This window comes from Ruditapes philippinarum, unplaced genomic scaffold, assembly GCF_026571515.1.
Source record: "Ruditapes philippinarum isolate M1 unplaced genomic scaffold, ASM2657151v2 ctg2610_1_1_1_1, whole genome shotgun sequence".
Taxonomy (NCBI): domain Eukaryota; kingdom Metazoa; phylum Mollusca; class Bivalvia; order Venerida; family Veneridae; genus Ruditapes; species Ruditapes philippinarum.
Window position 1 is genome coordinate 65,687 of NW_026857354.1, and position 14,047 is coordinate 79,733.

The window sequence follows — 14,047 nt, forward strand, 5'->3', positions numbered from 1 at the left end:
TGAATTATTTACATAGTTTTATATAGAATGTTTCGGAGCAAAAGAAAACAAAATATTTATATTAAGTTTAGAGTTAGGTATATATGTCTGCACACAATATAATCGGGATATGGTGGACAAAAAAGTGGATATTAGTTGGTAAAACGTTTGGAAGCTGGGATAAACTGTTGATTTTTAAAAATGATTGTTTTTGTTCAGGTTAAAGCTCAGGCGCTCGTCTCAGTAAAAGAGATTGTTAAGTGTCAGGGGACATATCATGCAAAATATGACAATTAGATAAAGACAAACAAACGGTATTATTTACAAAACAAATCATATACATGAAAACATAACAATTTCAAGTTAACTAATTAAGCATGGATGTTTTAAAAATCTTCTTTTTTTGCTGAAAAAGCGTTTTGTTTATTGTGGAAGTTAAAAGAAATGTTAAGTGCTTTGTGCAAAACGTGTATTGTACAAGATGAGACTAGTTCATCATAACTTTTAAAATCAAGATATTTATTAATTCAACAAAAATGTAGAGACTGGAAAAATTATATTATTTGCAAGATAAGTCAAATACATCAGAACAAGAAATAACTAGTCTATCATTACCGTAAAGACGTTTAAGGCTTCATCGTCGTTAGAGTTAATATTTAATTCAAAATTATGTAATTCAGTGTCGACGAAGATAAAAGAAAACATTCATTGTCTGGTGCAGTTGAACATAAAAAACATTTAGGGCCTACTTTGTGGCTTCACATAAAGATAAGATAATTTACTAAATAGACGGTTCAACATTAAAGTGAAAGAAAACAGATCACCAAGGAAGAAAAGATAGGTCAAGATTGTGTATCGATGTGACTTTACTTTAGCGCTTTTTATTACTGACTTTGTATTAAAAAATGTATTTTGACGGAAATTCATAGATTATTTAATCAAAGAAATACTAAACACAAAACCTGTACTACTAAGTTCAAAAGATTTACTCTTTTCAAAACTATCCCACTTGTGTCACCATTGCTGTGGCGTTAGAAAGATATAATGTATAAATGTTTCTAAATATAGGTTCGGTATTCACCTTATTTCTTGTTATGTAATGTTCTTAAATAGTTTGTAAGGAGAAAGGTATGAAAAATTTCATGATGAAGGTAAATTCTAATCGTTAGGATGATACCACCTTTTGAATGCAGAGATAAATAAAACACAAATATTGATTCAGTTTCAATCGATCAATTTTTTAATGAACTTTTTTTATTTACACTTGACTAAAGGTTACTTAAAGATAAACAAGTTATCAATATGTACTTAGAAAAACTGTTATAATTTAACTAAACGTATGATAATTAAACTAGTTCAATAGAAGATAAGACAAGCTGAAAGATGGTAAAAATGTTATAATCAACTGAAAACTGAAAAATAACCTTTAAGTTTCTGTGCTATTAAACTTAAAAACAAAGATCCAGTAACTGGCCCTGTTTTAATCAATGACAACAAAAGTTAAGATCTTAAAATTCAAGAGCGCTACCAATTGGAACATAGAAAAGATTATAACTTTTCTAATATACTTCTGTTAAAAGGAAATTACTGACAAATGTATCAAAATTCTTTAGTGAATTAAGATAATCTCTAAGATGTACTTTATGCCAAGGTCCTTAAATTAAATTTAAGTATCAATTATTAACTTAAGTGAACTTTAAGAGATGAAATTGCTTTAAAACTAGCAGAAGAATGTCAAACCTCTCTAAGGTGCCCGGTTAAATGGAATTCTAAATTGATCTGCAAATTTCATCTGATCAGAATTTATTTAACAAATGTTTAAGGCTTATCATTTCTTTACACAACTGTTCTTATAATGATTCACGGAAAAGTGTAACATGCAAAAATATTAACATTTACATTTTCTAAAAAAGATTATTATAATACCTAAGTATTACACAGCAGTTAAAAGAATAAAAATACTACTATGAAAGTAAACATATTTATAAACATATGTTAATGCACAATCAACATTTTATATCTCACTAAGTTAAAAACCTAGTGTATGTGAAAGTAGAACCATTCTCTATAAATAGTGTATATATACCTATATACAAGACTCTTAAGCCATGCTATGTGACTGTAAGAGAATATCGTAAAGATTTACAATACACTTACATCCAAGTTTAAGTTCAAACCCTTAGTATTTCTTCAACAATATATAATATGAAGATTATTTATGTTAAGTAACATTATGGCATATTATGTAATAATTACATACCATGTTTTAGTTAGAATCCAATTTTACAACAGAATTATAAAATACATGATTGCTGTAAAAATACTCCGACTATCCGTGCTAGAAATTCTTATTAGTTGTTTAACAGTCTTTATGATAGATTAATATTGCTATACAATTTCTTTATATATCAAATCAAAATCAAGATGTATTCAAATGAATGTTTCAAAAATCATAAAGATTATAACATTAGGCATGTAATTTTACCTAGAATTACAATAATAAAAGTTTTAACCTCAATCAACTTTAAATAACGAAAATATTATGCTAAACAAACAAATAATTCAGGGAAATTAAAAGACATTGTATGTATAAACTGTATAGTTAACGAACTTAATTCAAATAACTGCAAACATATTAACATGAACATAATAAATTTTTGAATTCGAGAAATTTCCAAGTCATGGGACGTTTGTCAATAAACAATGAAGAATACTACTAACGAAAAATGGAATTGAAAAATTTGTTGAAAATGTATGACAAAATTGTTTTTCATTCATAATTACAAGCCGTTACCATAATTTGGCAATGTTCCGTCAGATGTTCGCATGACAAATCAGATTCCGATAATACATAATAAATATTCTGTATGATCTGAAATACCACTGAATACTTCTTAAGTAAGGAAACCATACGATGAGTGCATATTCATAGAACATTATGCATCAAAATAAGTGATTTCAGTTGCTAAAAATAGAACGTCACGTCTAGATAAAGGCCATATCATTCTATATCTTTTAACAAACAAAAAAATCATTAGTTAAATAATTTTATTTCAAATCCCCACAAAACTTAATTAAAACGAAATCGACAATGTCTTAATTTGCTTGAATAGTCATGTAAAACTAGTCACACAAGCTAAATATTATAAACAGTTGTCATGTTAAAACGTTATAAAACTTTATATGCATATTCACTTCACACCTACAATTTAACAATCTGATTTTCAACGATAGCTTTTTTCAAAACAGTGTTTATGCACACAAACGTTACGTTATAACGACTATATGGGCTTATATATTATTGTCACAAGCTTTAATAAAGTTAATTAAAACTCAATATTGTCTAACACACCCTAAGGATAGACACTTCCACTCAAATATACATTTTCTACAGTTTTATGAAAATTTTAATCCTTTCAAAGCATTTTCTAAATTTTTTGTATGATTAGTAAAATTAAAGAGCGAATTCAAAATAGAAAAATATATGTTGACGTGTTGGATTTCTTGTAAAATGGCAGATTCCATGGTAACCGTATATCTCAAAAATAGCCAAACTGTGTAAAAAAAAATAGAACATGATAGCTTAATACACATAAAAAGCATAATTGATGCAACGATAACCTTATCCAATAATTATGTATGAAACAAATGATAATCTGAACATATTTCTTTTAAATGATTTTGATGTTGAGCACGAAATGAGAAAAAAATGATTTCTGTAAATAATTAAAGATATCGAGAACAAAATTTCATAGGATTTACTAAATTTTTTGTATGTTGTGTAAAATTTAATGACAAATTCAAAAATAAAAATAAAAACACATGTTGGCGTTTTAGATTTCTTGTAAAATGGCAGTTTCCATGGTATCCGTATATCTCAAAACTTTCAAAATGGCAAAACTGTGTTATCAAAATGCATAAGTCAACATAAAACACGCACAATGGCTCGATCTGTATGAACCAAAAGAAAATCTGAACATATTTCTTTAAAAAAATAGGTTTTCAGGCCTCTTAACTGAACAAGAAATAAGAAAAATTAACTGGAATTCTGTAAATAATTAAATATATTGAAAAAAAATCATAGAATTTTCTACATTTTTGATCTATCAAGTAAAATTTTATGGTGAATTCAAAAAAAGAAATAAAAATATATGTTTACGTGTCAGGTTTTTTTTTTTTTTTTTTTTTTTTTTTTTTTTTTTTTTTTGTAAACGGGCAGTGGTTATCGCATATGCCAATTGTCAAAATAACCACGTTTTCTCAAGAAATATTAGTGTTAATAAACTAAATGCATTGTTATATATGTAACAAAAACATGTTGAAGTATAAATTTCTATTTCTGTTGATGTTATATGAAGTAAATGATATTGAATATGTTTTAATACCAGGAGCGCTAAATAAACGTGATGGTTATCCACGACACTTGTACGGAGATTGTGCGGCATCTCTACCTCGCTTTTAGAGAGCTTTGTCATTTAAGCGCAGTGTGAGCGCCGTTAAAGCGCAGTGGAAACGCAAAGAACGCAGTAGAAGCGCAGTCCGAAAGCAGACAATCGCCAATTAAAACGCTCAAGGTTATCAAAATTATCACATTTATATTGCGACCTCGCGGCGCTTTGTAAAATTTAACAACGCCGTGCAAAATCAGTGAAAGCGCAGTCTAGTGTGACAGGGCCTTAAGATAGAAAAGAAGTCGTTAAACAGCCAATGATTGTGCTACATGCATACTCAATTTCATGTTGATTTTCAAAGCATCTTGATACATCTGTTCAAGAATTTTTGTCATGCAATAGGAAGTTGACTGGTATGATAATATTCCAGCTATGGCGCTTCCTATAACAGGTAACACGACCTTTGTTACTTCTTCCACTGCTTGCGATATGAGAAATGCATTACAGAGCGCAATTAATCCTTTCTCTGTGCAATTGATTAATATCAATTTCATATCAAGTTCACTTGTCAGCTCTTCTGTGCGCACTCCGAGCATTACTGCACTCTTTTTGATTGCATCTTCGGTCAAACCAAACTGGTCTCTGTAGAACATGATTTCTATTATCATTAGACCAACATCCACAGCCGTGCCAAAGCCTGGAACGGGAACTGCGCCAGCCACTGCAGATTCCAATGAAATAATTGGAATTCGTTTTTGAAGTTCCTTCTTTTTCTGAAACATTAATTCTTCGGTTCGACCAATAATTGAAAAAGTCATGGCCTCACGTTTTAGCTGTGGTGCATCCTCGATTAATTTTGCTTGTAGCATACCGAAGTCAAAGTCGTATGGTTCAAAGTTGTCGATCAAGTAGACAGGGCTGTCCGATATACCATATCCTTCTAGGTTCTGTTGGCAGTCGATTCGTATATGACTCAAAATCTCATCTCTAGAACGCGGAAACGCCCTACCCTTTTTCTCATTGAAAATATCAAGGAATACTTTGGTACGCACAAAGTAGAACCGTTTATCCATCTTTCTTATTTCTTTTGCCAGCCAGCCGTCGTTTTCTAAAAATCGCTCAGATGAAAATATGAGGAAAAAGTCATATTTTGCCAGGTTGACCTTATCATCATAATTTGCCCGTTTGAAATTCTCCGTACCAACTCCAGGTAAATCCCAAAATACTAAATTTTCGTTGTAAGGATGCTTGTAAGACTTGATAGTTTTCGTGCCTTCAGTGACATCAGTATGAGCGGCACCCTCCTCTCCCGTTTTAAGTCCCCGAATGACATTTATAAAAGTTGATTTTCCAGCTCCTGCTTTTCCAGTAACTGCAATGTTCAATGGAATTCTACGCCATTTATTAAGTCTTTCTGTGACGTATTGTTGTATACCAGTGATACCATGCTTTGCGAACTCATAAACAAATAACTCTCCTTCTTCTGCAGGTACGGTGTTGCACTCAAACGTACTGTTGCTAGCCATCATTTAATTTGGTTTTAAATGGCACTGAAATATATAGAAATAACGACCCTGTTTATTGCAGTAAAACCACTTTCAGTCTTAGGTCAAAGATTTAAGCTGTATGGAATTTTTATCAAAACATACGCTTGGTTTTGAACGTTTTCATTGTTCTTACGAACCCATTATACTAAGTACACTTTCAATGAGCATTTACAAACTGTATTGATATATAGCACTGCAGTTTTATCATTGATTCATATAGGAAAAACACACTACTGCTATATAGCAGTTGAGTTTTTTTGCACCTTGTACATATCATTGTAGTTTTTTCACAGAGGCTCCAATGGACCAAGGGTAACGAACATTCCCAGTAGCAAAAAAAATAAATAATGGAATCAATTACATAAAGTAAAATAAATAAATAAGAAAATAAATAGTAAAAAATATAATCAATGATAATCAATAAAATGAAATGTTCTCTCATATAATCAAAAGGTACATCTGCTGAATGAATTATTTCCACTTAATCATGGATCAGCATTACTTTCCACAAGGTAACAGTTTACAATCTCTAACATTGGATGTCTTTAAGTTTCCAATGGTTTTATATCTTGATTGTTTGTTTTTATTTGTTTGTTTTGTTTGTATTTTTACATGAAAAAAACTGCCTTATCATAACTAGCTGTAAGGTAGTTTGCGATTTATTTATTTTTTTTATTTAGATTCTATTTCCCTGATTTCTGTTACAAAAAAAACAACAACAAAAAACAACAAAAAAACATGCCATTGCGATAAAAAAGTTTGAAAATATGAAACTTGTTTGTTACGGAGATATAACACTGGCTGGACAACATCTCGGGATATTTATGCAAATAATTGTCTCGGCCTAACGGATTCGCCATTTTTTAGCAGAAATATCCCTTGATGTCGCCCCAGCCAGTGTAACATCCTCGTAACTAACTCGTTTCATATACTATAACTATTACATCTCGAGTTTATTTGAAATTGACATATTTTCTATTGACACAGATGAAATTACTTATCAAACAGACATTTTTTTTCAAAAAATGACATTTAATATCAAATTTGTAATTTTGTGCAACCACTTATATCTCAATTTTATACGATACGATAACCTTCCTAGGTACATGTATCAGGTGAGTAGGATTAGACATGTTTCAAGTTCCTATTTTTTCCCAATAGTAAAATAGATAAAGTTACGAAATACAATGTATATCACTTGTAGTTTAAAGATCCTGTAACACATTTTTTTCATGGTTTTATTTCATAAATATGATGCTCAAATTAAGATTTGTCAATCTTGTAAGTTCAAATAAGCATTATTTATAAAGATATTACCCAATTTAACATTTTGCGTAAATAAAGGGAGGTAATTAGAAATTTATTTTCTATAAATTCCAAGTCAAATTTTCCAATAAGAAATAAATGCATGTAACTTATTGATTAAATATAATGTGCACAAATATTTGCAGTACACATTTTACATATTCTTGGATGTTTGAAAATTGTTTTATTTGCATAATTATATACATATATAATATTTTGCAAGTGTATGATACATACAGTAACAATATCAATCACAAAACATACAGGATCTTTAAACAAATAATTATATCATTTGTTTTATATATACAATTTGTATTTCAATGAATATCAACGCATGATTACATCTAAACTTGTGTTGTGAAATATATCATCATCAGTCTGCACCTGCCTGTTGTTTTTGTGTTCTTGTCGTGCTGTGCGACTTTAAAAGTGTTCAAATTTTATATAATTTATTTACGCATTTTGGCCAGTTATTTATATTTATTTCCAGTGCATGTAAACATAGTCCAAGTATTCAGTAACTGAACTATATAAAAAAGTGATGTAAAAAATAATGAAATGTAACAGTCTAAAAGTTTCGTGAATCCTTCTTTTACTTTCTATTTTAATTTTATTTTTACTAATCATTTTCGATAACTTTTTCTTATTTCTACTGGTGCATTCATTCTTCTTAGTATATTTCGTAACATTATTTCTACCATTATTTTCGTTTGTCATAGCATAAGAATTTCTTGTTATATATATTTTTATGAATTAAATTATTACTAAACTTCGTTATTCATTTTCATAAGTACAATTCGAAATGAAATTTCATCATTGTTATTTTCCCTTCCGATTTTTAGGAAAATTTAGTATGCTTGTTGTTGCTTTCGTGCTTCTGTCGTTCCACATTTTGAGATCTAATATTCAACTTATGAATATTGAAGTATTTAAACTCCATTTACCTCTTTAACTGAATCAATTAATTCTATCTGAAGTAAAAATAATTCAGTTTGGTTACGCACAAATAAAAATCATCTGGTTGTTCGATTTATATACCCAACGTAATTGGGCATTTCTTTACATAGTTTGCATTAGTCATACATACGAGGGGTTATCCAAAAATTCGTGGACTTTCTTTGTTGCGTAAAATATATTTGAGGTATTGATTTGAAATTTTTACACTGCTTAGAAGAATAAATAACAAATAAACACAGAAAAATTCATGTAAATATCTTCTTATATTACAACAATATTTAATTTTACATAAACATATGTCGGCGACTGCGGCGCACTCCAAAAAGTTTTCGACGTCAACGTTATAATATTTAACGTACAGCTTATGCTTCAACGTTACGCAGTCAATAACCGTTACTGCTTCTCAAAGTAATGTTCATCACTAATTTCTAATGCAACTTACATACTTATTATCGTGAAATTTTATTTTGTCTGTCTGCCTGATAATTTTTATGCCCCCACAAATTCAGGAGCATATAGCGTTGCACTTGTCCGTCCGCCCGTACGTCTGTCTGTCCGTCCGTACATCTGTTCGTACGTCCCGAAATCTTGTGAACGCAACTCCTCTTAAACCGGATGGCAGATTTTGCTTTAACTTCAAGGGATGAACAACCTTACTGTGTAGATGGTAGTAAAGGAAGGAATTTTCGCTGCGACCAAATTTAACAGAATTATGGCCCTTTGTTGATTTTTTACTATATACTATGTAGAAATTTTGTGAACGCAACTCCTCTTAAACTGGATGGCAGATTTTGCTTAAACTTCCAGGGATGAACAACCTTAATGTGTAGATGGTAGTTAAGGAAGGAATGTTTGCTGCGACCAAATTTAACAGAATTGTGGCCCTTTGTTGATTTTTTCACTAATTTTGTGAACGCAACTCCTCTTAAACCGGATGGCAGATTTTGCTTGAACAACATTAATGTGTAGATGGAAGTAAAGGAATGAATTTTTGCCGCGATAAAATTTAACAGAATTTTGGCCCTTTGTTGTTTTTTTTCACTACATACCATATAGAAATTTTGTCACCGCAACTCCTCTTAAACCGGATGGAAGATTTTTATAAAAAGTTCCACATAAAAATCTTACATACAGATATGCATGCTCTTGTTTACGAGCACATCTGCACAGTGGGGGCATCCCTGTCCTTTGGACACAGTTCTAGTTTTCAAATATTTTTGTAGGTGTCATTCCCAAATTACAACAAAAGTTTATTATCACGCTATTTTCTAATTTCTGCGTGTCCGTCATTTTCCCGTTGTAAACAATATCGTTGTCGGGCGTTTCTGGCGATTTCAACAAAAAAATAACGGAAATGACGTCTATATTCTAAAGAATTACTTAAATAACATCATCGAAAAAACATGCCATGTTTAGCGGGTTTTCTTCGTTAATAAGTGTTTTTTTAACAAAAAATATGCAATGACTAACTGGGCTTTTCTACATTGAGCCGGGTGCCGGGCATGTGCTTATTTAAAAGCAATATAAAATTATTATTCATTGACGCAGTTAACTGTCCTTTTCAAAACGTGTTGATAATATTCTACAAGGTATGCTAATAAAATTTCATTACAATACACGTTGACGTTTAATAGATATTTAAAAAGTCCGCGAATTTTTTGGATAACCCCTCGTATATTTTAGTTTGGTTTTCCTTCAAAAACATTGGTATAGAAGAAAATGAACAAGACACCTTTATACACCCAAGCATAGATAAAATAAAGAATAATTGCCCACAATCACAATTTACATTCAAACTGGTCACTGAACAAGATATATCTAAGTCCATAAAAATGTTAAATCCAAAAAAGGCTACTGGAGTTGATCAAATTCCACCAAAGGTCATAATTGCAGGCAAACACTCCCTGGCCTGTCCTATTATAGATTTATGTAATACTATGTTAAGTCAAGGTCAGTTCCCAGAAAATCTAAAACTTGCCCAAGTAACCCCAATTTTTAAAAAAGATGACCCCTATATAGAAAAAAATTATAGGCCAGTAAGTATTCTACCCACCATGTCCAAATTATATGAAAGGGTTATCCATGACCAACTCTCGGGTTACTTTGAGGAAATTTTTCACCCTTATCTGGCAGCCTTCCGTAAATCATATGGCTGTCAGACTACGCTACTAAGGCTAGTTGAAGACTGGAAAAAGGCCCTTGATTAAAACCTGTTCATCGGAGCAATACTAATGGATTTATCAAAGGCCTTCGACTGTCTTCCACATGATTTAATTATCCTTAAACTTAAAGCATATGGTCTGTCTGATAACGCTTGACATGTAAACTTATGAGCAGTTATCTCCAAAAGCGGAAACAAAGGGTTAAACTAGGGGATTATACCAGCCAGTGGGATAATATTATTAAGGATGTCCCTCAAGGATCAATATTAGGGCCCCTGGTCTTCAACATTTTCATTAATGATATATTTTACTTCATAGAAAAATCCACCCTTTTTAATTATGCTGATGATAACACTTTGTCCTTCTGGCATAAAAATGCTACAGTTGTCAAATCTACCCTTGAGGATGAAAGTAATATCCTCATAGATTGGTTTAAATCTAGTCAAATACAGGCAAACCCTGAAAAGTTTCAAGTTATCTCAGTGGGGGTCAAGTCACATACTGAAATTAAGTCATTTGATATAAGCGGCAGCACTATCCCATGTGATGAACAGGTCAAATTACTAGGAGTAGATATTGACTATCAATTAATTTTTGATGCCCAGGTATCAGCCATTTGCCAAAAAGCTGCAAAACAGTTAAATGTCCTGCAAAGATTAAGTAAATTCCTCTCTGTACCTACCAGGCTTATCATATTCAAATCTTTTATCAGGTCCAATTTCAATTACTGTCCCATAGTGTGGCACTTCTGTAGTAAAGCCACCACAGACAAACTTGAAAAACTCCAGTACAGGGCCTTACGCATTGTTTTCAATGATTTTACACCATCATATGAAAGTCTCCTTAATAAGGTTAAATTACCCACATTCCATTTAAGCAGGCAGGTTAAAAACAATTGCAATCGAGACTTTCAAGTGCTTACACAATATATCACCTAAATATATTCAAAACTTAGCCAAATTAAAGACCTCTGTTTACAATTGCAGGTCTGATCATATTCTAGAAGTGCCTACAGTTCGAACCACCAGGTATGGACAGAACTCTCTTCGTTTTGAGGCTGCCCGGGTGTGGAACAGCTTCCCTAGTGACATCAGAAGAGTAGAAAACTTCAAAGAATTTGGGAGGCTGGTTGGCACCTGGACAGGCCCAAAATGTAAGTGCTCAATGTGTCTTTTGTAGCCTTTTGTTAAACACATGTGTGTCTAACATGTGTTTGTTACTTTGTATGTGATTAACATGTTTTATATGTGCTTTTATGTATATTCTTTAGATGTTGCAAATATTATAACAATAAATGTTTAATGTTACTTTTTATTTGCATTATGTGATAGTCCTTGTAATTTCCTTGTTTTTGTTTGGTTTTTTTATGTATGTATTTTTTTTTATATATCTATTATATTTCTTTTACAGGTATGTACATAGGTGTTTATGTATATCTTATTTTTGTATTCTTTTTCTTGTAACATTTGTAGTTTTTAACTTATTTTAAATTTTCGTTTTCTTAATTTCATATTTTTAGATGTGCTTATGCTTATTTTTATACATGTCTGTCTTTAACTAATATATAACTCTTTTACAGGAATGTACATTATTTATATATATCTGTTATTTGTTTTATCTTGCTTGTAATTATTGTAACTTTTAAGCATGCATGGTGCTATAATAACTTAAATCCATGTATTTAGATGTGGTTATGCTTATAATTTTTAGTTGCTTTAATATCTTACTTCCATGTACTTAATTGTGCTTATGCTTATATTTTCTTTTTTAGCTGCTTTACTTTTGTTTAGTTCATATACTATTGTTTGTCGGAAAATAGCTCATGAGCTATGTTTTCTGTTTATATGTATCCGACGTAAAATAAATTTTCTTGTATCTTGTATCTAAAGCTTTCGTTTTCCTAAGTATATTTCGAAAGGAAATTTTCATTCTTGCTTTTTTACATTTACGAGTTTCGATTTTAAGGATATTTTGTATTTGATTCTAAATATGGCTCCTTTTAAGATAGTAAGTATCCTGCAATATCATCAGATAACTAAAAACATAAAGAAATCTAATATAACACATATGTCGATTAAATATATAAACATCGTTTACCTCATAAATTGAATCAACTAAATTCCTCCACTGAAGCGAAATCTGTTGTGTACATATGTTGCAATAACACTTCAGTCAGTTTGATCTCGCCGCCACATATGTAAAATTTTGACACGATTTGGAGTTCATATAAGATAAGAAAGTATTGTGCAAAAACATCAAAGAAAATCTAATATAAGTCAAACACGATAACGTTACATTAGTCGGTCGTACCATAATAATATAGCAGGTTATTCAAGTTCATAAATTATTACGTGTCGCATTTTTATTGCAATATAGAAAAATAAAAGTGGAAATAGACTCATAAATCTGAGTAGCGTAGTGGTTATGAAGATCTCAGGTTATGAACATGTTTTTTCCGAGTTCAAATCTGCAACTGTGCACATTTCTTGAGTATGGTTTTTTACTTTCAGAATAAATGTTTATAGTGTATCACGTAACTGTTCATTTTCTCTTTTATAATATTTTGCACACATGTTTAACAATTTTGGCTCATTTTTATAGACCATATATATATTTTTTTCTTCTATTGCTCATTTATCTGTGTTGTTTTACACTTAAAAACCTGTTGAAAGCGAATATGTGTATAACTAAATGTTCTCATATAGAATTGTGTGAATGAAATTCACGTGGAATTAATATCAAGTTCTTTGTAATAAAATAAATACTAAAAACAAAAAGTAAAATGAAAAAAGGCTTTGTCCAGGATACGAACCAGGGTCTCCACATTCATAGAGCGAGCACTCTGCCACTACCCTATTATGCTAAACACATACAAAAAAGAGAGATTAGGTGGTAAAAACTTTAGGCGATAAATAGTATGTTTTTATATTCAGAATTATCGACACCCCTATTTGTCAATATTGATGTAAACAGATAATGAAAGAAATAGCGAATTCGAGCTGTAATACACTTATGTCCTTAAAAAATATAAACATAGATTTTCTCATAAAATGAATCAACTAAATTCCTTGGCTGAAGCGAAATCTGCTTGTACATATGTTACAATTACACTCTCGACTTCACAGATGTATAATTTTGTTACGATTGTGTGTTCATTTTATATACTCAACTATTGTTTGATCCGGTAAATTAGCATTTCGTACCGTAATTCTCATGAGTCATATTTGCAGTTCCTTTTTCTTAGAACTTTTCAAAAATTATACTTTTATTTTCGATTTTAACGGGTATATCGAAGTTTTAAGTTTGTAATTTGAGCCATATGTTGCCAGTTGGTTAAGGTCGTTATTCAAGCAACTGGGGGTTCGAAACATGAGTAGAAAATACCAAGCTACAAATGTATCTTACAGACCGTTCGTTTTTCTACGCTCGTGCTAGTAAAGTTATCATGTGACCATAGCAATGTTGGTGTAACTTCTGTGACTCAACAATTACAACAAAAATATTATTTATCTTCATTTCAGTAAATTTCGTTACTGCTACTTTTATTTTCGGTGTTTTAGTATATTTCGTAACACATTTTCCATATTGTTAACTTTGCGATCCTTTTTCTTCTTCTTCTTTTTCTTCTTCTTCTTTTTCTATCTCCTCTTTTAATTATAATGGTTATACTAACTTAGGCAGCACATCACAATTTTTGAAGCCACAA

General features: G+C 30.8%; 1 protein-coding gene across 1 annotated transcript; it reads right to left on the bottom strand.

Annotated features, from left to right (window-relative positions):
• Positions 1–2,542: 2,542 nt before the first annotated feature.
• Positions 2,543–12,541, bottom strand: LOC132749454 (interferon-gamma-inducible GTPase 10-like). Its single transcript, XM_060739200.1, has 2 exons — positions 12,439–12,541; positions 2,543–5,920 (listed from the first exon to the last, which is right to left on the bottom strand). The coding sequence occupies exon 2, from the start codon at positions 5,897–5,899 to the stop codon at positions 4,676–4,678; it is 1,224 nt and encodes a 407-aa protein (XP_060595183.1). The 5' UTR covers positions 5,900–5,920; positions 12,439–12,541; the 3' UTR covers positions 2,543–4,675.
• Between the last annotated feature and the right edge of the window lie 1,506 nt (positions 12,542–14,047).